The 22,903-nt window shown below is 43.8% G+C and overlaps 1 protein-coding gene across 4 annotated transcripts in view; it reads right to left on the bottom strand.

Annotated features, from left to right (window-relative positions):
- Nucleotides 1–20,592, bottom strand: part of ilkap (integrin-linked kinase-associated serine/threonine phosphatase) — a 50,119-nt gene extending 29,527 nt beyond the window's left edge. Inside the window, exons 1-8 of one of the 4 annotated variants that reach the window (XM_078206325.1) lie at nucleotides 20,337–20,592; nucleotides 18,212–18,276; nucleotides 17,061–17,159; nucleotides 15,550–15,672; nucleotides 11,155–11,272; nucleotides 10,182–10,288; nucleotides 6,693–6,786; nucleotides 4,231–4,318 (exon numbers count right to left, since the gene is read on the bottom strand). In XM_078206325.1, the coding sequence (XP_078062451.1) occupies nucleotides 4,231–4,318; nucleotides 6,693–6,786; nucleotides 10,182–10,288; nucleotides 11,155–11,272; nucleotides 15,550–15,622 (480 nt within the window). In that variant the 5' untranslated portion in view covers nucleotides 15,623–15,672; nucleotides 17,061–17,159; nucleotides 18,212–18,276; nucleotides 20,337–20,592. Of the gene's footprint in view, nucleotides 1–4,230; nucleotides 4,319–6,692; nucleotides 6,787–10,181; nucleotides 10,289–11,154; nucleotides 11,273–15,549; nucleotides 15,673–17,060; nucleotides 17,160–18,207; nucleotides 18,277–19,205; nucleotides 19,225–20,336 lie in introns of those variants that run through there. The other 3 variants (XM_078206326.1, XM_078206323.1, XM_078206324.1) reach the window with 3 other exon arrangements.
- Nucleotides 20,593–22,903: the final 2,311 nt, after the last annotated feature.

Here is a 22,903-nt window from a genome sequence, read left to right as displayed (position 1 = left end):
CTTATCTGAGGAAGGATGTCCTTGTTATAGAGGGAGTACAGCAAAGATTTACCAGGCTGATTCCTGGGATGGCAGGTTTGTCATATGAGGAGAGACTAAGTCAGTTAGGATTATGTTCACTGGAGTTAAGAAGAGTGAGAGGGGATCTCATCAAACGTATAAAATTCTAACAGGGTTAGACAGGGTAGATTCAGAAAGAATGTTGCCAATGGTGGGGGAGCCCAGAACTAGGGGTCATAGTTTGAGGATAAGGGGTAAATCTTTTAGAACGGAGGCAAGGAGAAATTTCTTCACCCTGAGGATGGTGAATGTGTGGAATTCACTACCACCGAATGTAGTCGAGGCCAAAACATTGTGAGAGTTCAAGAAGAAAGTAGATAGAGCTCTTGGGACGAAAGGGAACAAGGGATATGGAAGGAAAGGGGGAAAATCAGGATATTGAAGCCAATGATCAGCCATGATCAAAATGAATGGCGGAGCAGGCTCAAAGGGCCGAATGGCCTACTCCTGCTTCTAGTTTCCACGTTTCCATTTAACACTCCAACAAGCGTTGGCTTGAGGTGGAATTTCTAGCCTTCACTTGGAAGGATATCCTGCTTCAAAGAGGTGTCAGCCAATCATATTGGCCAGCAACTCTCCTAATCCATGCAGCGCCAGAAGCTTTAGTGGATAGGATTGGGACTATAAGCAGTCGCCAGAGTTTAAGTCCCAAGAGTCCAAGAATGGGTAAGTTTTGGTGGTCTCAGGATGAGGAGGGTGGGTGAGGCATGGCGAAGTTGACAAGGGAGATAGTGGTGTCGGACTTGCTTTTCCAGTGTGAAACTGCAGAGAGGTCGAGGCCATCTGACCAATTTTATGCCCATTGTACTTAACTGGGCAATACTTGTCCTAGTTGTGTAAAATGGGACAGTGTGGACATTTACACTGTAGCTGACTCAAGCTGTACTCGGGAGCATTTAATGGGACAGTACTGAGGGAGCTTTACTCTGTATCCAAACACTGATTTACAGGTAGCGACAGGAGCTAGACTATTTCAGCTGAGAGCTCTTGTGCTTGCAATAGACATCTCTACATCAAACGTCAGGCAATTTCAAAGTCATGGCTTTGATTAAAGTCAGTGGGGTTGCTCCAGGACACAGAGCAGTGTCCTGCTAATGACATCACTGGAACAGTCTGGAAATCCCACACAGTGATGAGAAGTTTAACACTTCAACATTAGTGAATACTTGCACATAATTTATTCCAGAAAAGATGGCATACATTGAACTACTAGTCCTCCCCCAGATTCAACTTTCATCTTAAAAGGACATGAAAACAAAAATGCTGGAGATACTCAGCAGATCAGGCAGCATCGGAGAGAAATTGAGGTAACATTTCAATGGTGGCTGACCCAAAACTCCGTTTTTCTCTCTCCACAGATGTCGCCTGACCCGAGAATCTTCACAGTATTTTCTGTTTTCTTTACATTTCAGATTTCCAGCATCTGCAGTATTTTACTATGGTAAAATAACATGTTTGTTTAGGAAAGAAGATCAGTGTAAATCTCAGCCAGCAAAGCAAACATTGAGAGTGGTTGCAGTATAAAGCACGCAAATACAAAATATCCCACAATGATCATGACACATAACAAAGGAGCTGCTGTTACACTGCACGTAGCCACAGATAACAGTTATCTACATGGGTCAGGCAGGTGTCAATGCACAAACTATGCCAGCCAGCTTATCTTCAAGCACTCACTATCTTCTATCATGAGCCTTGTTACATCTTGGATTATCGATAGCTGCAGAGCCATTTCACTCTACAATTAAATCAGAGGTTCAGTCCACACCCAAAACTCCTGGGACGCTAAAACTTTAAGATCTGTAAACTATAAACATTTTTTTTTTAAAAAGTGCTCCATTCATTAAGGGAACCCTTATTCTCTCAGTTCAAGGGCAGACTGCTCTCTCTGTTTTTATTTGTGTGCTCCAGACCTCTTTTAGTCCCTTTAGAGCCACACATTCCGCAAAACTGTTTGGATTGAATGCCCTTCATGGCACAAGTTCACATTTTAATTAACACTGTGCCATCTGCTGTGGGAGTTCCGCACTTTTACATTGCCAATGTACAATTGGTGATAGAAGACCTATCAGCTACAATTCATCTACGTTAAGCTTAAGTACAGCGCTTCTTGGAGGAATTGTCTGATTCATGCCCACCCCCTTGTGGCTAAATACCGTTTCTGAATTTGTTTTTGCAGCCAGACTCAGCTTCACTAACGCTAGATGGGTTTTCAGTTCAGAGATGGCTAAGAACAGGTGGTTTGATGCTACCAAAGGACTCTCTCAGTACATGCTGCACTGGGTACAAGGATGGGACCCCTCTATAACAACGACTTAGTAATTCAGAGTGCCCCCAGTATATCATGCACTGGCAAGAGAGAGACAGTCCAAGCTCTCTCTTCCCTACCCCCACCATCTCTTGAGATAACCAAATCTGTCAGATCATGTGCGGAGACCATGACATGAAGCAGTATGTTCCAGATGATAATTGGTAGCACAGTCTGTATAGTTCACTGTCACATGATTTTCTCTGAAGTTTCAAGTTCCAGTGTCTTCCTGAAGTCAGTCCAAGATTGTGGACCTATGGAGCTTAACACACAAGACTTTGGATTCTCTCTGCAACTATTACCTCTGCAATGAGCTGTGACAAGTAAACCAGTCACGTACAACGAACACATGATAGGCAATCGACTTGCATCGTGCATTTTTAACAACAATGGTGAAGAATTCCCTCTTCTACAGTTGCTGAAATGAGGGGGTACAGGTTCTCCATTGGGAGCACTGATGTTGTGAGAAACTACTCTTTTGAAAGACAATACAAGTCTATGGAACAAGTGGAGAAGGGAGGGGGTACACCAATTGTACATTGGCAATGTAAAAGTGCGGAACTTAAAGAATTCAGAGAAAGGAAGAAGTTAGAGTGAAAAGATGAAAGCAGAAGTTGAATGAAAATAGGAAAGCCGAAGTTGAGTGAGAAGAGGAAACAACATAATGTAAAAGGAGTAAACAGAGGCAAAGAGAGAAAGATTGATCAATAGTGGCAGGAATGGAAAATAGACAAGAAATTGGAAGAAAGGGACAGGACAATGAGAGACAGACTGGTTCTTTCGGACTTCATTGAATCCAGGTAAGGAGGGAAGGAGAACAAGAGAAAGGGAGAGTGAGTGAGAGGAAACAGAGATAGAATGCAGCAAGAGAAAATAGTAGAAATGGAGAACGAAACAGATACAAACAAAGAACATAGAGAAATGGGCAAAGAATAGACAAAGATGGGAACAGAAACTAAAGACAAAGACAGGAAGAGAGGCAAACAGATAGAGAGAGGCAAATAAAATAAAGGAGAAAGAACAGTTAGAGACAAAGAGGACCAAGGTGGGACGGCACAGTGACACAGTGGTTAGCACTGCTGCCTCACAGCGTCAGGGACCTGGGTTCGATTCTTGCTTGGGTCACTGTCTATGTGGAGTTTGCATGTTCTCCCTGCATCTGCGAGGGTTTCCTCCGGTGCTCCGGTTTCCTCCCACAGTCTGAAAGACGTGCTGGTTAGGTGCATTGACCCGAACAGGCGCTGGAATGTGGCAACTAGGGGAATTTCACAATAACTTCATTGCAATGTTAATGTAAGTCTTACTTGTGACTAATAAATAAATATACTTTAAAAGATAGAGACCAGAAGCAGGCAGACCAGGAGAAAGGAGAGAGAGAGAGAAAATAGAGAAGACAAAATGAAAACAAATGTAGAAATAGAGAAGAGAAACAGAAACTGAGACAAGAGGAGATAAAGAGAGGAAGAGAAAGTGGCAGAAAAAATACAGCAATGAATTGGAAAAAGAGGCAGGGAGTGACAGAACTTAGATTTTGGAAAAGGGATATAGGAAGGGGAAGAAAGACAGAGAAAGGAAGGGGAAGAGATGAAGTAAGGAGAAAGAAATAATAGGACCATAAGACATAGGAGCAGAATTAGGCCACTCGGCCCATCGAGTCTGCTCCGCCATTCAATCATGGCTGATTTTTTTTCTCATCCCCATTCTCCTGCTTTTTCCCCATAAACCCTGATCCCCTTATTAATCAAGAATAATGAAGCAGTAAAGGGTGGGAAAGCTGAAGTGCAGTTGCACATGGATTGTTATGCATCAACAGACCATGGTATCCCCAGCACAGACATGCATTATTCGCAAGAATTTCATACCCTGCTGTCACCAAGGTTTGCGACGTATAAATCCTTGTCCACTAGCAGAACACATGTAGCAGTAGATCCATCTTTCCAGGCTGGTTTCCTGCAGAGACACACAATACAAGAGTTAATTATTGACCTAAATTTATGGAGGGTTTTATGCAATACTGTACCTACATGATTTGGGGCTCTGCTTAAAATACTGATCTGCCAAACAGACCAGCACATCACACATATGGATAGCAAGGCATCAAAGATCTTTGAGCAGTGCCAGGAGGAATCAAGGACAAAGCCAAGTAAACAGAAAATACTTCCTACATGCGAGTTGTGAGGGAAGAGAGATTCTCAAGAGGGTAAGTAGCCCCGAGATTCTCTCCAGCAGTAGCAGCTGGGCAGACAGAACTAGTCCCAAGTCAAATATACATAAAGCATTTCACAAACCACCCCAACATGAATGCTTGCGTACAATGAGCACTTCCTCAATTCATCAGTATGTCCGTGGATTAATTAACACGCACCTTCACCCAGCTCACCACTGGCACAATGCCTGATACTTCCACCACACAGTCCCGCATAAAGAACCCACAGCAGGTTTTAACTGTTGGATACCAGCAAGAACAGGAACAATAGGCAGAACTTTAAACCAACCCCTGAACAAACATAAGCTATTGCAATCATAGAAAAATTGCCTGTACCACTGTCCCTCTCCTTACAAATCTGGCACGGCAACTCTTTCCCTGTTATCGCCCCCACAAAAAGTGCTGACTTTTGCTTGTTACTGTTCCACCACGGTTGCTCTCCAGAATTTAATTCAATAAGCTATTGTTTACATGATGAGAGAGAAAGTTGGGTATGGGAGTTTAATTACTCTTGTCCAGAGGAAAGTGGATGAAGGGGGTGTGGAGGGTGGTGGCAATTAGTGACACCAACACACAGCCCAAGCTAAATATCCAGATTGTGTCCAAATGAGGTATTTGGGGCCACAAGGGGACAGGCGGAAGTCATTAAAAACCGTAGCTGGTGCCAGAGGATGCCCAGGAATGTAATGGTTCATTGAGAAAGTTTCCTTATAGGCTAGGAGAACCAGATGAAGCTTTTCAGGCTCAAGAACCAAGCTTTTCAGGCTTTAAGGGGCGGCATGGTAGCACAGTGGTTAGCACTGCTGCTTCACAGCTCCAGGGACCTGGGTTTGATTCCCGGCTTGGGTCACTGTCTTTGTGGAGTTTGCACATTCTCCTCGTGTCTGCGTGGGTTTCCTCCGGGTGCTCCGGTTTCCTCCCACAGTCCAAAGATGTGCGGGTTAGGTTGATTGGCTATGCTAAGATTGCCCCTTAGTGTCCTGAGATGGATGGGTTAGAGGGATTAGCAAGTAAATGTGTAGGGATATGGGGGGGTAGGGCCTGGGTGGGATTGCGGTCGGTGCAGACCCGATGGGCCACATGGCCTCTTTCTGCACTGTAGGGTTTCTATGATTCTAAGAAGGAAAGTTGGACCTCCCCTCCTCCCCACCCAGGATTCGCCTCCTGAGCACTTTGTCATGTCCTGGGAACCATTCTGGGATCACTGGCAACAGCATCTTACCACCTGATTTTACTTGCCAGGCAGCATCTTTCCAGACTTATTACAAGCAGCTGGTTAACGAAGGCGAGCTGTTTTAAATTGGCTAAGGCTCCTTCTAGATGGAAATTACTGCTCACCTTGCAATGTCCCCACCTAGATTGGCTTTAGCCTTGCCAGTTAATTAAAAAAACTCACTCATTCACATTAGATAGGCAACCTGACAGCACAGCAATGGTCGCTGAATCAGGAGAGGTGATGGAGATAAAGCTGGCAGTCAATGTGATGAGGAGTAGGAGTGCCCAAGGTTGAACTTGGGCACAGCACTCATGGGTCACTGAAGACATGCTGGCTACGTTGGGAAAAGCAGGAATGGAACAAATGGTTCCGTGGCAAAGGGCAGGGCAAAAGGTGGCAATGATAATAATTCTCACAGCTGGGAACAAACTGAGGAGGTAACATGGTTAATAAACAGCGAGGCAAGGGAAGGTAGTTTACTTGACAGGAAACTGTATTCAGGAGGAGTTTGAGAGCAGACAGTTGGTTTCAAGGAAAGGAGTCTAATGAGTAAACAAAAAATCCATTATACTCAAGTATTATATTAAAGATTGCAATGTACTCTCATACCCGAGAATCACCTAATGCGTGCACGGTCAATGATTTCACCTCTGGAATGATCTTTTATCTTCTCTGGTTGGAAGCATGAGGTGACAAGAGAATGGAATGGAAACAGGCTCTCTCAGTTTTTGGGGCACAAGTGGAACTCCACTACTAAACAACAGGAGAGCCTAGCAACAAATTGCAGAGATCAGGAATGCCCCATTTTCAATGCCAAGAAAAGGAGATACTACTGTAGGCCTCAACTGTGCTTGGGAAGTGAAAAGGAACAATTAACCCAATTTCCAATTACTATTACTCACTGGCTTGATGCCTGCTTGAGAAAGCCCTCATCCGTCTGCTTGAAGGTCATTAGAAGGCACTTCTTAATGGTCTTCTCTATACCAATCACTTCTCCTGTAAAGAGGGAATTAAAAGAAAACCTGATCATTTTGCACAAAAACGTCTCACTTGAATCTGGGGGTTCAGTGAGTGGGATGAGGTCCTACAAGCTGAATTTAGGGAATTAGAAGTTAAACTAGAAAATAGGACCTCAAAAGGTAGTAATCTCAGGATTGCTACCAGTGCCACATGCTAGCCAGAGTAGGAATGTCAGGATAGCCAAGATGAATGCGTGGCTTGAGGGATAGTGCAAGAGGGAGGAATTTTAATTCCTGAGACATTGGAACCAGTTCTGGGGAGGTGGGACCAGTACAAATCGAACAGTCTGCACCTGGACAGGACTGGAACCAATGTCCTAGGGGAGCATTTGTTAGTGCTGTTGATGAGGATTTAAACTAATGTGGCAGGGGGATTGGAATCGATGTAGGAAGTCAGAGGGAACAGAAACAAAAGGCAGTAAGGGGAAAAGTGGAAGGCAGAGAAACCAAAGACAAAAATCAAAAAGGGCCACAGTGCAGAGTACAGAAACTGTGGAGAACTCAGTGAATGGGTCCAGTAAGACCAAGAGAAATAAAACACAGGGAGTGTGTGCAAAACATGACAGGACAGATGGTCTCAGGTGCGCTTGCTTTAACACAAGGTGTATGACAGGTGAAGTGGATGAATTTAAAGCTTAGATTACTTCATGGAACTATGATGTTGTGTCAATTACAGAGACTTGGATGAAAGAAGGACAGGACTGGCAGCTTAACATTCCAGGATTTAAATGCTTCAGGTGAGATAGAGAGGATGACAAAAGAGGTGGGGGTTTTGCTTTACTGATTAGGGAGAATGTCACAGCTATACGGAGGGAGGTCACTTGGTGGGATCGTGCAGTGAGGCCATATGGGTAGAGCTCAGGAACAGGAGTGACACAATCACGCTATTGGGGTTGTACTACAGACCTCCCAACAGCCAGCATGAAGTGGAGGAACTGATATGTCAGCAGATTATGGGAAGATGTAAAAACAACAGGGTTGATGAGATGGGTGATTTTAAATTCCCCAATGTATACTGGGATTCCTTTAGTGCCAAGGGCTTGGGTGGCGCAGAGTTTGTTCAGTGTGTCCAAGAGTGCTTCTTGAGGCAGTGTGTAGATAGTCCAATTTGGGAAGGGGCTATCTTAGACCTGGTTCTGGGAAACGAGCCCAGACAGGTGATTGATGTCTCGGTGGGGGACCATTTTGGGAACAGTGATAACAATTCTATGAGTTTTAAGATACTTGTAGAAAAGGATAAAAGTAGTCCCAGAGTGAAAGTACTAAACTGGGGGAAGGCTAACTATGACAGTGTTAGGCAGGAGCTAGGGAATGTAGACTGGAGGGGAGTGGGGGGGAGAGAGATGGCAAGATTCAGGAACCCTGGATGACAAGAGAGATTGTGAGCTTAGTGAAAAAGGAGGAGGAGGCATCATAAATTTCAGGAAATTGAAAACACATTAGGCTCTTGAGGAATACAAAGATAACAGGAAAGAGCTTAAACATGGACTTAGGAGGCAGGATTAAGGAGAATCCTAAGGCTTTTTATGCATTTTTCGGAGGAAGAGGGTAGCTAAGGAAAGGGTTGGTCCACTCAAGGACAGTGGAGGGAATGTGTGCGTAGAGCCAGATGAGGTGGGTGAGATCTTTAACGAGTATTTTGCATCAGTATTCACAAAGAAGAAGGATGTGGTGGATTGAGAGTGTAGAAAAGGAGGATGTTGACATCCTAGGACATGTTGAGATAAAAAGGGAGGTGGTATTGGAGGTTTTGAAAAACATTAAGGTGGACAAGTCCCCAGGGCCAGATAGGGTCTCTCCCAGGATACTGAGAGAGGTGAGGGGAGAAATTGCTGAGGCCTTGGCTAAAATCTTTCTATCCTCTTTAGCCATGAGTGAGGTACCAGAGGATGAGAGGGGAGGTTGTATCACACAAACTTGATTGAGTTCTTTGAGGAAGTGGCAAGAAAAATTGTCCAGGGCAGGGCAGTGGATGTTGTAAATATGGACTTTAGTAAAGCCTTCGATAAGGCTCCTCATGGCAGGCTGATACAGAAGGTGAAGCCATATGGGGCATTGAGTATAGGAATTGGAACATCATGTTGCAGCTGTATAACACTTGGTTCAGCCGCATTTGGAGTATTGTGTACAATTCTGGTCGCCACACTACCAGAAGGATGTTGATGCATTGGAAAGGGTGCAGAAAAGATTTAGCAGAACGTTGCCTGGTTTGGAGGATATGGACTACGAAGAAAGGTCAAACAAACTTGGATTATTTTCATTGGAGCATCGGAGGACAAGGGGGGGCCTGATAGAGGTTTACAAGATTATGACAGGCTTGGGTAGAGTGGATAGTCAGAATCTTTTTCCCAGGGTCGAAGGGTCAATTACTCGGGGGCAGATTGAAAGTGAGAGGGGGAAAGTTTAAACGAGATGTAAGGGGCAAGTTTTTCACACAGAGGGTGGTGAATGCCTGGAGGTGGTGATGGAAGCAGCTTCTATAACAACGTTCAAGAGGCATCTGAATAGATACATGAATAGGCACGGAACAGAGGGATATGGACTGCGTAGAGGCAAGAAAATATTAGAGAGGCATCTGTGTCAGCACAGACTTGGTGGGCTTGAAGGGCCTGTTCCTGTGCTGTACTGTTCTTTGTAGTCCAGCTCAGACCTTTTGAGGTAACAGCAGGAGTAACAAGAACAAGGTCATGTTCATCCTGTAATCCCTGGACTCACAAACCACTTTGAATGCAAATCTATTCATTGAAATTTAATTCTGAAAACCTGCAGATTTAAGTAGGTGCTCATGCTGGACTCACGACCTGGAGTCTCACACCTTGCACTGATAACAATGTAGAAATCTACAAGGCCTTTGGACAACAGGAGCCAGAATAATGTAAAAACAAAACTTCCACTTAATTAGACTAGTTAAGATATAACCATCAATGATTGAGCAACATCTTAACTTTGGATCTCATTCTGAATTAAAATTAAGTGAACATTGAACAGTGATAGTCTGTAGCAATCGCTCAAGTGAGCTCCTCAAATGAAAACAATAATAGGTCACAATCCAATGTTCGGCTATGGTGTTGTATATTTTGATATGTACAGTAGGGGAAAAACACATTCACTTGAGTTACCAATGAGCCATGCTTTAAAAAATGTACTCCTGTCTGATCAGCAAGTATCTTCAGGACTAAACTACATTCCTAACCCAGCAGGGAACACGTTCAGGGTTAAACTCCATTGATGTCTGATAAAGGGGTCTCATCCAGAACTAAACCTCACTTTCTTATAGTAAGTCCTATAAACAATTGGATACCGGTTCAGCTACTGAGCTTGGATTTCAGATTAAATGCTAGCGTTCCCCTTTACTGTGGCAGTTGTGGTTACCTTTGGGGAAGTTACGGGCCAGGTTGAGGTGAAGGTTCTGAGCGGCGTACTTGGATGCTCGTGTTCCACCATGGCCATCGAAAACAGCGAAGTATGACAATCGAGAGCTAAACCGGAGGCAGAGAAGAAAGGAGTTTTGAGAGAAATGATAGCTGCATTATCCAGCAAACTGTCCACGTCACCTAAAAACTATCCAGCTCAATCCCATTCTCGGGTCGTGGGCAAGGCCAGCATTAAGAGCCCATCCTGGCTGCCCTAGGCAAAGTGGCTTGAAAGGCCAATTCATAAGCATTTAAGACTCAGCACAGTTGGTGTGGGACTGGAGTCAAATATAGGCCAGAAGAATAGAAGGTTTCCCATCCTACAGGAGAACAGAAATCTAGTTGGATTTTTATGATAATTCGATAGCTTTGTGCCACATATTCAGCTGTTTTCTTTCTTCCAAATTTGAATTCAAATTTACAAATAATCATGGGGGCAATGGTGGGTTTGTACTCTGATCAATAGACCAGTAATACACCTTCTATACTACTGTTCACCCCACTTAGTTTCCAAGACTAATGTTCCACGGCAAGAAACTCATATAGTGAGATCTCCACAAACAACACAGCACAGAACCAACACACAGCATCGCACATGGGCTTCTGTGTGCTCATGTTGGCATATGGTACAAAGTGTAGGATGTGGGGTAAGGTGGGGTGGGGGCCAAGAGTGTGGATCCGGGGGGGGGGGGGGCGGGGGGGGGAGGAGAGAGAGAGAGAGAGAGAGAGGAGTGAACAGTATCACGAGCTACCCTTGCAAACTCAAAAAAAAGAGTTGGCCGTAGAGGCTGGAACAACTCTCCAGTCTGTACTTTTCTCACATGACTACTCCCCAGTCCAGGGAGAATAGTATGTTGCATAGTAACGCTCTCTCTAATCTACCCAGTTGTAAAAGTAAAGGCTGCATGGCGGTCCGCCACTTTGATACTTACACTTCTGATGGCAACCGTGTGAAGCTCGATGTAAAATCATTAATTATAACATGTGCATCCTGCATTTCCCCTCGTTCACCCCTTCTCTCTGCGACATAACCCTTCAAGGTGACAAATGCTGAAGGAAAACATAAACGAAATCTATGAAAAAAACTGCAGATGCTGGAAGTCTGCTTATTGCAACTTTTACAAAATCTCTCTTCAAACTCCCCACACCCTTCCCATGTTAAACATTCAGTTCCTCGAACTTGCTCCTTTGATAAGTTCATGGATGATCTGATTGTGGCCTCTACTTTATGCAGCACCAACTCAGCCTTCAAAATATTCAATTACCTTGAGGTTTCTAGGGAAATGAATTTTGCAAACCCTCCAAGTGAAAACATTTCTCCTCATCTCCATCTTAAATTGGAGACCCCTTATTTTTAAACTGCATCCCCTAGTTCTCACCTGTCCCACAAAGGGAAACACCCTTTCAGCATTCACCCTGTCAGGACCCCTCAAGATCTTATATGTTTCAATAAAATCACCTCCCATGCCTCCAAACTTCAAAAGATACAGGCTCAATGTGTCCTCTGTTCCTTGTAAGACAATCCCTTCTTCCCAGGAATCAGTTGATTGGATTTTCTATGCACTACAGTGACATTCTTTTTTAAATTAAGGAACTAAAACTGTCCACTCCAGATGGGAGTCTCAAAAAATCACTATATAATTCTAGCAAAAACTTTCCTACTTTTGCATTCCATTCCGCTTGCAATAAACATTTGCATTCCTAACCACTTGCTATACTTGCATCCAAATGTTTGTGCTTCATGTACCAACACACACACACACATCCCTCTGTGAGTTCTGCAATCCCTCCATTTAATAATATGCTGTTTTCCTAGTTTTTCTGCCTCAGTGGACAAGTTCACATTTTCCTACATTATTTGCTACCTGCCAAATTTTTGTGCATTCACTTAACTTTATTATATCCGTCTGTAGACTATTTATGTCCTCTTCCCAAATTTCTCCTTAGCTATCTTTGTCTCATTAGCAAATTTAGCAGCCATTTTGTTTTATTCATTCATGGGATATGAGCTGGGCACTCAGTTCAAGGGTAATTAAGGGTCAACCACATTACATGTAGGCCAGACCAGGTAAGGACGGCAGATTTCCATCCTAAAAGGGCGTTTGGGCGGCACAGTGGTTAGCACTGCTGCCTCAAAGCGCCAAGGACCCGGGTTTGATTCCCAGCTTGGGTCGCTGTCTGTGTGGAGTTTGCACATTCTCCCCATATCTGTGTGGGTTTCCTCCGGGTGCTCCGGTTTCCTCCCACAGTCCAAAGATGTGTGGGTTAGGTTGATTGGCCAGGTTAAATTGCCTCTTAGTGTCAGGGAGACTAGCTGGGGTAAATGCATAGGGTTATGGGGATAGGGCCTGGGTGGGATTGTGGTCGGTGCAGATTCGACGGTCCAAATGGCCTCCTTCTGCATTATAGGATTCTATGATTCTATGTTCGTGAACTCGATGGGGTGTTACAACCATTGACAATGGTTTCACGGTCATCATTAGACTTTTACTGAATTGAAACTTCACCATCTGCCGTGATAGGATTCGAACCCGGGGGCCCTGACTTTTACCCTGGTGTCTCTGGATTATTAGTCCAGTGACAATACGACTATCCCACTGCCTCCCTATTCGGTCCCTTCATTCAGGTAATTGATAAAAGTAATAAATAGTTGTAGCCCCAGCAATGATCCTTGTGGCACTCCACTTGTTACATCTTGCCAACCCATGACCTAATATATGCCTGCTTTCTGTTTCCTGTTAGCTAACCAATCTCTATCCACATTAATATGTTACCCCCATACCACGTGCTCTGATCTTGTGTAGTGACCCTTGATATGGCACCTTGACAACTGTCTCCTGGAAATCTAAGCACACTGCATCTACAGGTTCCTCCTGACCCATTTTACTTATTACTTCCTCAACTAAGTCTAATAAACTAATCAAACACGATCTCCCATTTTGCAAAATCAATCCGACTCTGCCTGATAGCATTTAGATTTTCTGAGTGCCTTGCTATAACCTCCTGAATAAGATTCCATCATTTTCTTGTTGACAGATGTTAGGCTAACTGGTCTGTATCTATTTCCAGCCTCTCTCCTTTCATGAATAGAGAAGTTACATTTGCTATTTTCCACTCTGATCCTCTCCCCTCTCTGTTGTTTACACTCCACCTTCATTTCTCCTGAAAACACTGGTTCATGCTCAGGTTTGGATACATGGGTTTAGGTAACAATAAGTTATATATTAATTTAAGGCCTTTAACAAAGAAAAACATCCCAAGGTGCACTACCCATTATGAAACAAAATTTGGCATTGCACCACATAAGATGATGTCAAGACAGGAGACCAAAAGTTTAAACAAGAGGTTATTTTGACGGAGTGTCTTAAAAGGAGTAAAGGTAGAGACAGATGCAGAGGGTTTGGAAGGAAATTCCAGAGCTTAGAGCTGAAGCAGCTGAAGGAATGGCCGCCAGTGGCACAGCAATTAAAATCAGGGATCCACTAGAGTCTAGGATTGGAAAAGCAGAGATCTGAGGTCAGTTTGGCTGGAGGAGGTTACAAAGAAAGGGCAAGGCCATGAGGTGAACTGTAAACAAGCTTGGGCAGCAAAGGGCCCAAAGGTCTGCATCTCCTCCTATTTCTTACATTAGATTCTCATTTTCACCATCATTTGTAAATACTAATAAAACATTTATTTCATGCCTCTGCTATTCCTTCACAACTAAATGTTCATCTTCATCCCTGAGCGAGGCTGATCCTTCAAGTACGCTTATTTTTTAAAAAATGATTTTAAAAGTTGCTATTTCTTTTGTATTGCCTGGTGCCGATTTTTAATATTCCCTTTTATTTTGTACTCTACTCTCCCCATTGCAAATAGCAACCATTTAGCCCCCAGTTAATTCAGCTCAGATTCCTTTAATTGTGCTGAAACTTGTCTTTTCTCCAGTTCACTATTCATGAAGTCAATGTCCTTTCTGCTTTCAAATTGAACCAGACCACATCGCTAATTCCACGATCTCTTTCTGCTATTTGTATATTTATCAGCATGACAATCTGCAGCATTATACTGGGTTGCAAAGAGACATAAAAATGGCAAGTGTCAGGTTCTGACTGAAAACCCCAGAGAAACAGGCAGGTGTTTACTCCAAATCTTCTGACACATTTGTCAAAAAAAAGCAGGGGGCATATTTTGAGCTGCCATACTTGTGGAGGCACCGCCTAAAGACACTAGCATTTATTTATTATTAGTCACAGGTAAGGCTTACATTAACACTGCAATGAAGTTACTGTAAAATTCCCCTAGTCACCACAGTCCGGCACCTGTTTGGGTCAATTCACCTAACCAGCACGTCTTTCAGACTGTGGGAGGAAACTGGAGCACCCGGAGGAAACCTACGCAGACACGGGGAGAACGTGCAAACTCCACACAGACAGTAACCCAAGCTGGGAATGGAACCCAGGTCCCTGGCGCTGTGAGGCAGCAGTGCTAATCACCGTGTCGCCCGTCCGGCAGCACAGAGATCAGGTCGCTGTTTTTAAAAGGGCGCCCTGATCTCTAGGTGAAGAGACAGTCCCCCCATCACACAGACTTTGGCACCCCAGCAAACAAGGGGAAGCCCCCCAGCTTCTATGACAGACGGCCAACCATTTACGGCATGGTAGCACAGTGGTTAGCACTGCTGCTTCACAGCTCCAGGGACCTGGGTTCAATTCCCGGCTTGGGTCACTGTCTGTGTGGAGTTTGCACATTCTCCTCGTGTCTGCGGGGTTTCCTCCGGGTGCTCCGGTTTCCTCCCACAGTCCAAAGATGTGCGGGTTAGGTTGATTGGCCAGGTTAAAAATTGAGTTCTGAGATGCGTAGGTTAGAGGGATTAGCGGGTAAATATGTGGGGGTAGGGCCTGGGTGGGATTGTGGTCGGCGCAGACTCGATGGGCCGAATGGCCTCCTTCTGCACTGTAGGGTTTCTAAAAAAAAAATTTACGGTTCAGGTTTGGGCAACCCCCCTCCCCCCCAGCAAAACCATGCAAGCATCAGGGTGACCCGCACGTGCCCCCATCCACACTGGCATCGGGTCTTCGGGGGCATCACCCTCTCCCCATCCCGTTTAATCTGATGTAAATTAACATTCATTCCAATCAGGCTCATGCCCAAATATGTTGCTGATGGGGGTGGGGAGATCTCCCCAGTGCAAATCCCATTACGGCCCTTTCACAAAGTATTCGACCATAATGGGATTTGCGCCCACAGCAAATGAGCCTAGAAAATGCCCACCCAGGTCTCCATTAACCACTATGTTCTGTACCTGTTGTCAGTCCTTTCCTCACTTGCCAATTTGGCTACAATACCTTTACATAGTTTCTTCTCCTCGTGGCCTTTGGATCCATTCTGATCTGGCATTTTGCGCTTCTCACCCTTCATGTCATTCTTTGCTTCTGGAAGCTCCCCAAACAGGTCAGGCACGTGAGGTGCTGGCAGATGCAAGGAACAAGAGAGCAATTTAAATGCAACTGCAAAACAATGAAGTTATTACAACATTTACAAGCTTTCTTTCATACTGTTTCGTTCACATAAGCTACTCTCAGTTTACCTTTCCATCTTTGGAAAGTATCAAAATACCATTATAGTATGCATGATGTGATGGAGCTGCCAGTATCAAAAAGCTCTATTTGGGACAGGATTTTGCTGCCTGCCTGTTCAGGCAAAGACTCAGCTTGGCACTTAGAATCCAGCACGTTTGTTTCAGGCTGTGGTTCAGAAAAGCAGCCTTAGTGAAGGTTTGTCACAATAATAGATTTGCAAACTCAGCCTTATAATTGATGTATAAATGCAAGAGGTTGTTCCAGAATTACCAATTTAGCCTTGCAGCAAGCCTTTATTCATCAGCCAGTAGAAACAAGACAGGCACCCACCCCAACATTGTTCTGGAGCGCAGGATCCTTGCCTCCCATTTAGAAGGTTCAGGACTCGGACATATAATCTTGGCTGTCATGCGAGTACATCACGGAGGGATTTATCATCCTTTGGATGTTTCAGAATCCGTTTGACTTTTCCCAGGGAGAGCAGGAAGCTCTGCTGGTGCCTCTTCAACATTTCTCCCTCAGCCAATATCAAAAACAGACCAACTATTCCAACCATTGCATTATGGTTTGTAAAACATTATGGTGCAAGAAATAGGCAACAACCAAGAAATAGCGACTGGGCTTCAAAGTATTTCATTATATGTGAAATCCTTTGGGATACTTCCATGAGATGTCATACAAATTTATGTGCAGACCACACCACTGACAATGTCAACACTCATCATGGCAGCCTTATATTGGACAAATTGTATCAACTATCTGGCCTTACTAAAGAAGTCAATTACAAAGGCACTGTTTATGATGCACCAAGCATGGTGATTTCAGGCAATTCTTTGCACACCACACATCCCTGCAATGTAGTTTATGATGGACAATGTTGAGGATTATTTGCAGTGAGAACTCCAAGAAGCATCAGCACTGTCACATTTCTCCATCATAATTCTCTCTCTGCTGGCAATCTCACATTTTCTGTTGGTGCTGCTCTAATTAGTACAGGAACTGAGTGGCAACTGCGACCCACACCAATCCTTATTTCAGTGACCAGGAGAGCCAGCTCACTTAAATTATAGCAGTGAAGATTGATTTTATCAGCCAGCCAGTGCTTGTAGCTGATAAATTACTTTAATATCAATACACCCTCAACAATGGGGGCTTTACTTTTCCTATCCGAATGGTAAGCAGCAGCCAGTGTTGTTGCTGGACTTATCTAGAGCACTACAGGGGACATCACATCTAGGTCGACACATTTTAAAGTTGTGATACACTAAATTCATCACCTCAAATTGCTCCCATCACTATCATTCCTGTTACAGATCTGTGAGCAACAGTACATCATTCCAGTGTTATATAGCTGAAAAATCTCTCCCCAGGGCAATCTGGAGAAAGGAGACAAAAATCTTTTATTGTGTATAGAGAATAAAGACTGTATAATGCTGGAATCACATACCAACCACCCCCCCAACTAGGAATAAGGAGGGAAAATGCATCCACGTAACTAGCCTTGTTACTAGAAATAAACTGTGAAACCATAGTTCATGTTTCATGATTCCTGAATATTCTCCTCCCTTAGTGCTAGACAATCATTTAAATGAATACACAGATACTGAGTGTGGAATGAGATCCTGTTACAGAGACCCCTTTCCCTATTCCTGCCAGAAATGGGTGCATGTGTATTACGATGCCATGTGATTCAGAGAAACATGTCATGCAGTATTTTCCTGTCATTTGCTCTTTAATGGTAATGATAGCAGCACAGTGAATATGTTGTAATGTATGCTGTAATCTTGAAGGCAGGGATAATAATTCAGAGAATACCAGACAAAATTTCACCTGGGCAGTTTGTAAATTTGACTTCCATTTGATTTCCGTTAAAGAAAAACTGTTAAAGTGATGATGATTCTGATTTCTCATAAATACCCTGCCGTACCTTACCCAGTCTCGCCCATGACTCCAGTCCCACAACAATGCAGCTGACTCTTGACTACCCTCTGAACTAGTTTATTAAACGAGGTCATATCAAACCAATGCAATAGCAGCTCTCAGAAAAGGCACACCACCGACTTCTCAAGAGCACCCAGGGATGAACAATAAATGCCCGTCTTGCCAGCAACTTCAACACCCCAAAGGTAATTTCTCGCTTATAAATCCAAAACATCCAGCATTGCCATGGGCTTCGAGGAGAAAGAGAAGGCAAATGACAGCTTTGGCTACTGCGATCTTCCAAAATTGGCAAAACCAGCTAGCCTTATTTTTAAAAACCCCAGTGGAAGTTGGGGGGAGGCAAGGAGAGCAAGTAACTAACTTTAATAGCATAATTAATGAAGCATGAATACCAACAATAAAGAAGCAACGGCCAAAAGTCCACCATCAATAACATAAAGCAGGAGCAAATCAACAAAGGAGTTTCACTCTGGCTGCGTTTACCTACGTCTGGGTTGCTTGGATCTGGTAGATTGTCAAAGAGTGAACGTTCTGACTTCGGCATGTCGCCTCCTAACAAAAAGAAAGCAAACAGATTCACAATAGTGTTTATTTCTTCTAAATCACTTAGTTTCCTGGCTTGAGAGGTGGGGAGTGAGTTGCTCTGAGCTCTCTGACTGCTGCTGGTAGTTCATTAGAGTAGAACAGAACCAGTTCAAGTGCAAAATATGTGCATCCTCACCCTGGCCTGCCACTAACTGAATTTCCCTTGCCTAGATGACGGACCCGAGAGCAAAAAAAACTGGAGGCAAGAAACCTCTTGGTCGAGAATGGTCACACATCTCTCTTTCCATGTGGCATTTGCACTGCTCAAGGGCTACTAATCATGGTTACTGACATGATACCATTTTGGGGCAAGTACAGGAGACAGGCATCAAGAATTACCTCTGCCAGTACAGGGAGTGAATGCATGCTGTTGGTGTTATGCTGCACCACCCTCTTGCCAGGCATCGAGCTAACTGAGCTAATTAGCCCCTCACATGGAGCCACAAAAGCAAAATCCTGCAGATTATAGAAATTTGAAATTAAAAAACACTGGAAATACAGAGCAGGTCTGACAGCATCTATGGTGAGAGAACTTAATTGAGATCTGTGACCTTTCATCACAATTGAGAGAAGTTAGAAATGTAATAGGTATTGAGCACGTTAAAGGGGGAAGGGTGGGATGAAGAACAAAAGGCAAGGTCTGTGGTAGGGTGGAGGGCAGGAGAGATTAATGCCAAAAGGTGTCACAGTAAAAGGTCAAAAAGGGTGGTAACCGGACAAGTAACGAAACAAAAGACGTATCTAGTTGAGGGGTGAATGGCAGTATAGTAGCAGTCCGTAAACAAAATAAACAAATTAAGAAAGAAATGAGAAAAAAGGTGAAACTGCAAAGAAAATAAAACAAAATGGGGGCAGAGGTTATAATCTAAAATCATTGAACTCAATATTAAGTCCACCTTGATCTATTTTCCAATTGGGTGGCCAAAGCCAACCCTGACTTTCACTGGGAAGCCTCCAATTCCTGCAGGGAACACCAACATGACCTAGCTCTGACTCAAAATGGGAGGGGTGGGGGGGGGCAAACACCAGCTAGGAACCCCAATCCAATTGATGGCCTCAACCCAAGACAACCGACAGTCCAAACCCCAACTCTGGCAGCTCATGTTGAAATAAACCTAAAAAAAGCAAAAGCAAGTCAGTCATCTTCAGTGTGGAAGAACGCATTAAAGTAGCTGTTGGAAAATGGACACCGTTCTCTCCGTATTACGTGGCTGACCTGTCCACTGTAAATTCGCAGATTCAAGCGCGTGAGCTGCCAGCTGGAGCTGGATCAGGTTTACAAGCAAACGTTAGGCTGAACCACATTACATTTTTATTATGACTTCTATGGTCTGGTTTATAAAAGAAGGCTTTATAAAATCTTCCATGGGTAATTTTGATTAAGCTTTGGGGCATTATGCAGCTGCATGAATGATATGTTTACAATTTCCGTCATTAGCTGGCAGATTAACTGTAATTAGCATCATTACATCAGGATTGTGATTGGCAAGTATTGAATAAAATCAAGCAAAGTAAATTAGGGACACCCGCCATTTTGATTGGTGCTTTTAAACACAACCAGTTATAAATTCTTCAGCAGAAAAATAAAATTACCCAGGAACCCAGGGAGAAATTAAACTGTTCCAATGTTGCGCTCAAAGGTCCCACTTAAAACATTAACCCATTTCTTCTTCCAGTGCTAACTGAACTCATGCACAATTCAGACATTTACTGTAATTCCAGATTTACAGCTTTTGTTTTTTTAAAACCAAACTTTACACACACCAGATAGAAGCAGCAATACTACCAGCAATTACATATAGGGACCACATCTTGGCCATGCTGTGTTACATACCAGAGAGTGAAATGCATTGGTCCAGGTTTTCTGGCCTCAATACACTGGAGCTGACCTTTTCTGATCACCAATATACCAAAAACTGGAAGAGCGGTGTGCCGCTATGCACTCTGGAGGAACATACAATGATGGCAGGGAGGGCAGGGAGCACTACTGTGTGAAGTTGGGCTAATTTCCCACAACTTGGACATACCTTTACACATGTCTTGTGTTCAGAGCTGATAGTAGCAGGACAGAAAAGCTGTGTCCCTTCCAGTGTTTTTCCGTACAGCAAAATTCTCATCCCAGCTGCTCTGCTGTGGAAGTGAAGCCCATGGCTGGTGTGTTCCACAAGCAGAAGGAAGAGTAAGGGCTCAAAACAGCATGATATTGTGACTGTGTGTGTGGCCAAATTCCCCTCCAATTCGATTTTCAAGTTTGCTGACGACACCACTGTAGTGGGTCGGATCTTAAACAATGATGAGACAGAGTACAGGAATGAGATAGAGAATCTGGCGAACTGGTGCAGCACCAATAATCTCTCCCTCAATGTCAGCAAAATGAAGGAGATTGTCATCGACTTCAGGAACTGTAAAGGAGAACATGCCCCTGTCTACAACAATGGGGACGAAGTAGAAAGGATTGAGAGCTTCAAGTTTTTAGGTATCCAGATCACCAGCAACCTGTCCTGGTCCCCCCATGCTGACACTATAGTGAAGAAAGCCCACCAACGTCTCTACTTTCTCAGAAGACTAAAGAAATTTGGCATTGAGCTTCTTCAGTGTTGTTGGAGTTGCACTTATTCAGGCTCCGACTCTCACCAACTTTTACAGATGCACCATAGAAAGCATTCTTTCTGGTTGTATCACAGCTTGGTATGGCTCCTGCTCTGCCCAAGACCACAAGGAATTACAAAAGGTCGTGAATGTAGCCCAATCCATCACACAAACCAGCCTCCCATCCATTGACACTGTCTACACTTCCTGCTGCCTCAGCAAAGCAGCCAGCATAATTAAGGACCCCAGGCACCCCGGACATTCTCTCTTCCACCTTATTCCGTCGGGAAAAGGATACAAAAGTCTGAGGTCACGTACCAACTGACTCAAAAACAGTTTCTTCCCTGCTGCTGTCAGACTTTTAAATGAACTTACCTTGCATTGAGTTGCTCTTTCTCTACCTCCTAGCTATGACTGTAACACTACATTCTGCACTCTCTAGTTTCTTTCTCTATGAACGGTATGTTTTGTCTGTATAGCGTGCAAGAAACAATACTTTTCACTGCATGTTAATAAATGCGACAATAAATCAAATCAATCCACACTATATCCCTCATTGATCCTCACTGTCGTGACACCCATCGCCCCCACCCCTGCACCCAGAATACTTATTGTTGACCCCACTGCAGTAGGGTGACCCCATGGTCGATTTTACATAAGAATAATCTAAATACAAATTATTTTGAAATATACTTCAAAAAGACATTAATTTACAGGGCAGAAGAACTGGTAGGCGTGCATTACTTGTTCACATTCATTGATAACTACAAATGTTTGAACTCTGCCTAAATAAAGCTGGTGACCTCTTTGATGGTTTGGAATTGGGGAGGATAACCTGTCAGGACTCAGAGTCATAGAGTCATAGAGGTTTACAGCATGGAAACAGGCCCTTCGGCCCAACTTGTCCATGCCGCCCTTTTTTTTTGTAGAACCCCTAAGCTAATCCCAATTGCCTGCATTTGACCCATATCCCTCTATACCCATCGTACCCATGTAACTGTCTAAATGCTTTTTAAAAGATAAAATTGTACCCGCCTCTAGTACTACCTCTGGCAGCTTGTTCCAGACACTCACCACCCTCTGTGTGAAAGAATTGCCCCTCTGGACACTTTTGTATCTCTCCCCTCTCACCTTAAACCTATGCCCTCTAGTTTTAGACTCCCCTATCTTTGGGAAAAGATATTGACTATCTACCTTGTCTATGCCCCTCATTATTTTATAGACCTCTATAAGGTCACCCCTCAGCCTCCTACGCTCCAGAGAGAAAAGTCCCAGTCTATCCAGCCTCTCCTTATAACTCACTCCATCAAGTCCTGGTAGCATCCTAGTAAATCTTTTCTGCATTCTTTCTAGTTTAATAATATCCTTTCTATAATAGGGTGACCAGAATTGCACACAGTATTCTACGTGTGGCCTTACCAATGTCTTGTACAACTTCAACAAGACGTCCCAACTCCTGTATTCAATGTTCTGACCGATGAAACCAAGCATGCTAAATGCCTTCTTCACCACTCTGTCCACCTGTGACTCCACTTTCAAGGAGCTATGAACATATATCCCTAGATCTCTTTGTTCTGTACCTCTCCCCAACGCCCTACCATTAACTGAGCAAGTCCTGCCCTGGTTCAACCTACCAAAATGCATCACCTCACATTTGTCTAAATTAAACTCCATCTGCCATTCGTCAGCCCACTGGCCCAATTGATCAAGATCCCATTGCAATTGGAGGTAACTTTCTTCACTGTCCACTATGCCACCAATCTTGCTGTCATCTGTAAACTTACTAACCATGCTCCCTATATTCTCATCCAAATCATTAATATAAATGACAATTAACAGTGGGCCCAGCACTGATCCCTGAGGCACACCGCAGGTCACAGGCCTCTAGTTTGAAAAGCAACTCTCTACAACCACCCTCTGGCTTCAGTCAAGAAGCCAATTTTGGATCCATTTAGATACCTCACCCTGGATCCCATGAGATTTAACTTTATGCAACAACCTACCA

The sequence above is a fragment of the Mustelus asterias genome, unplaced genomic scaffold (genome assembly GCF_964213995.1).
Source record: "Mustelus asterias unplaced genomic scaffold, sMusAst1.hap1.1 HAP1_SCAFFOLD_1434, whole genome shotgun sequence".
Classification (NCBI taxonomy): domain Eukaryota; kingdom Metazoa; phylum Chordata; class Chondrichthyes; order Carcharhiniformes; family Triakidae; genus Mustelus; species Mustelus asterias.
This window is presented reverse-complemented; position numbering and strand designations above follow the sequence as displayed.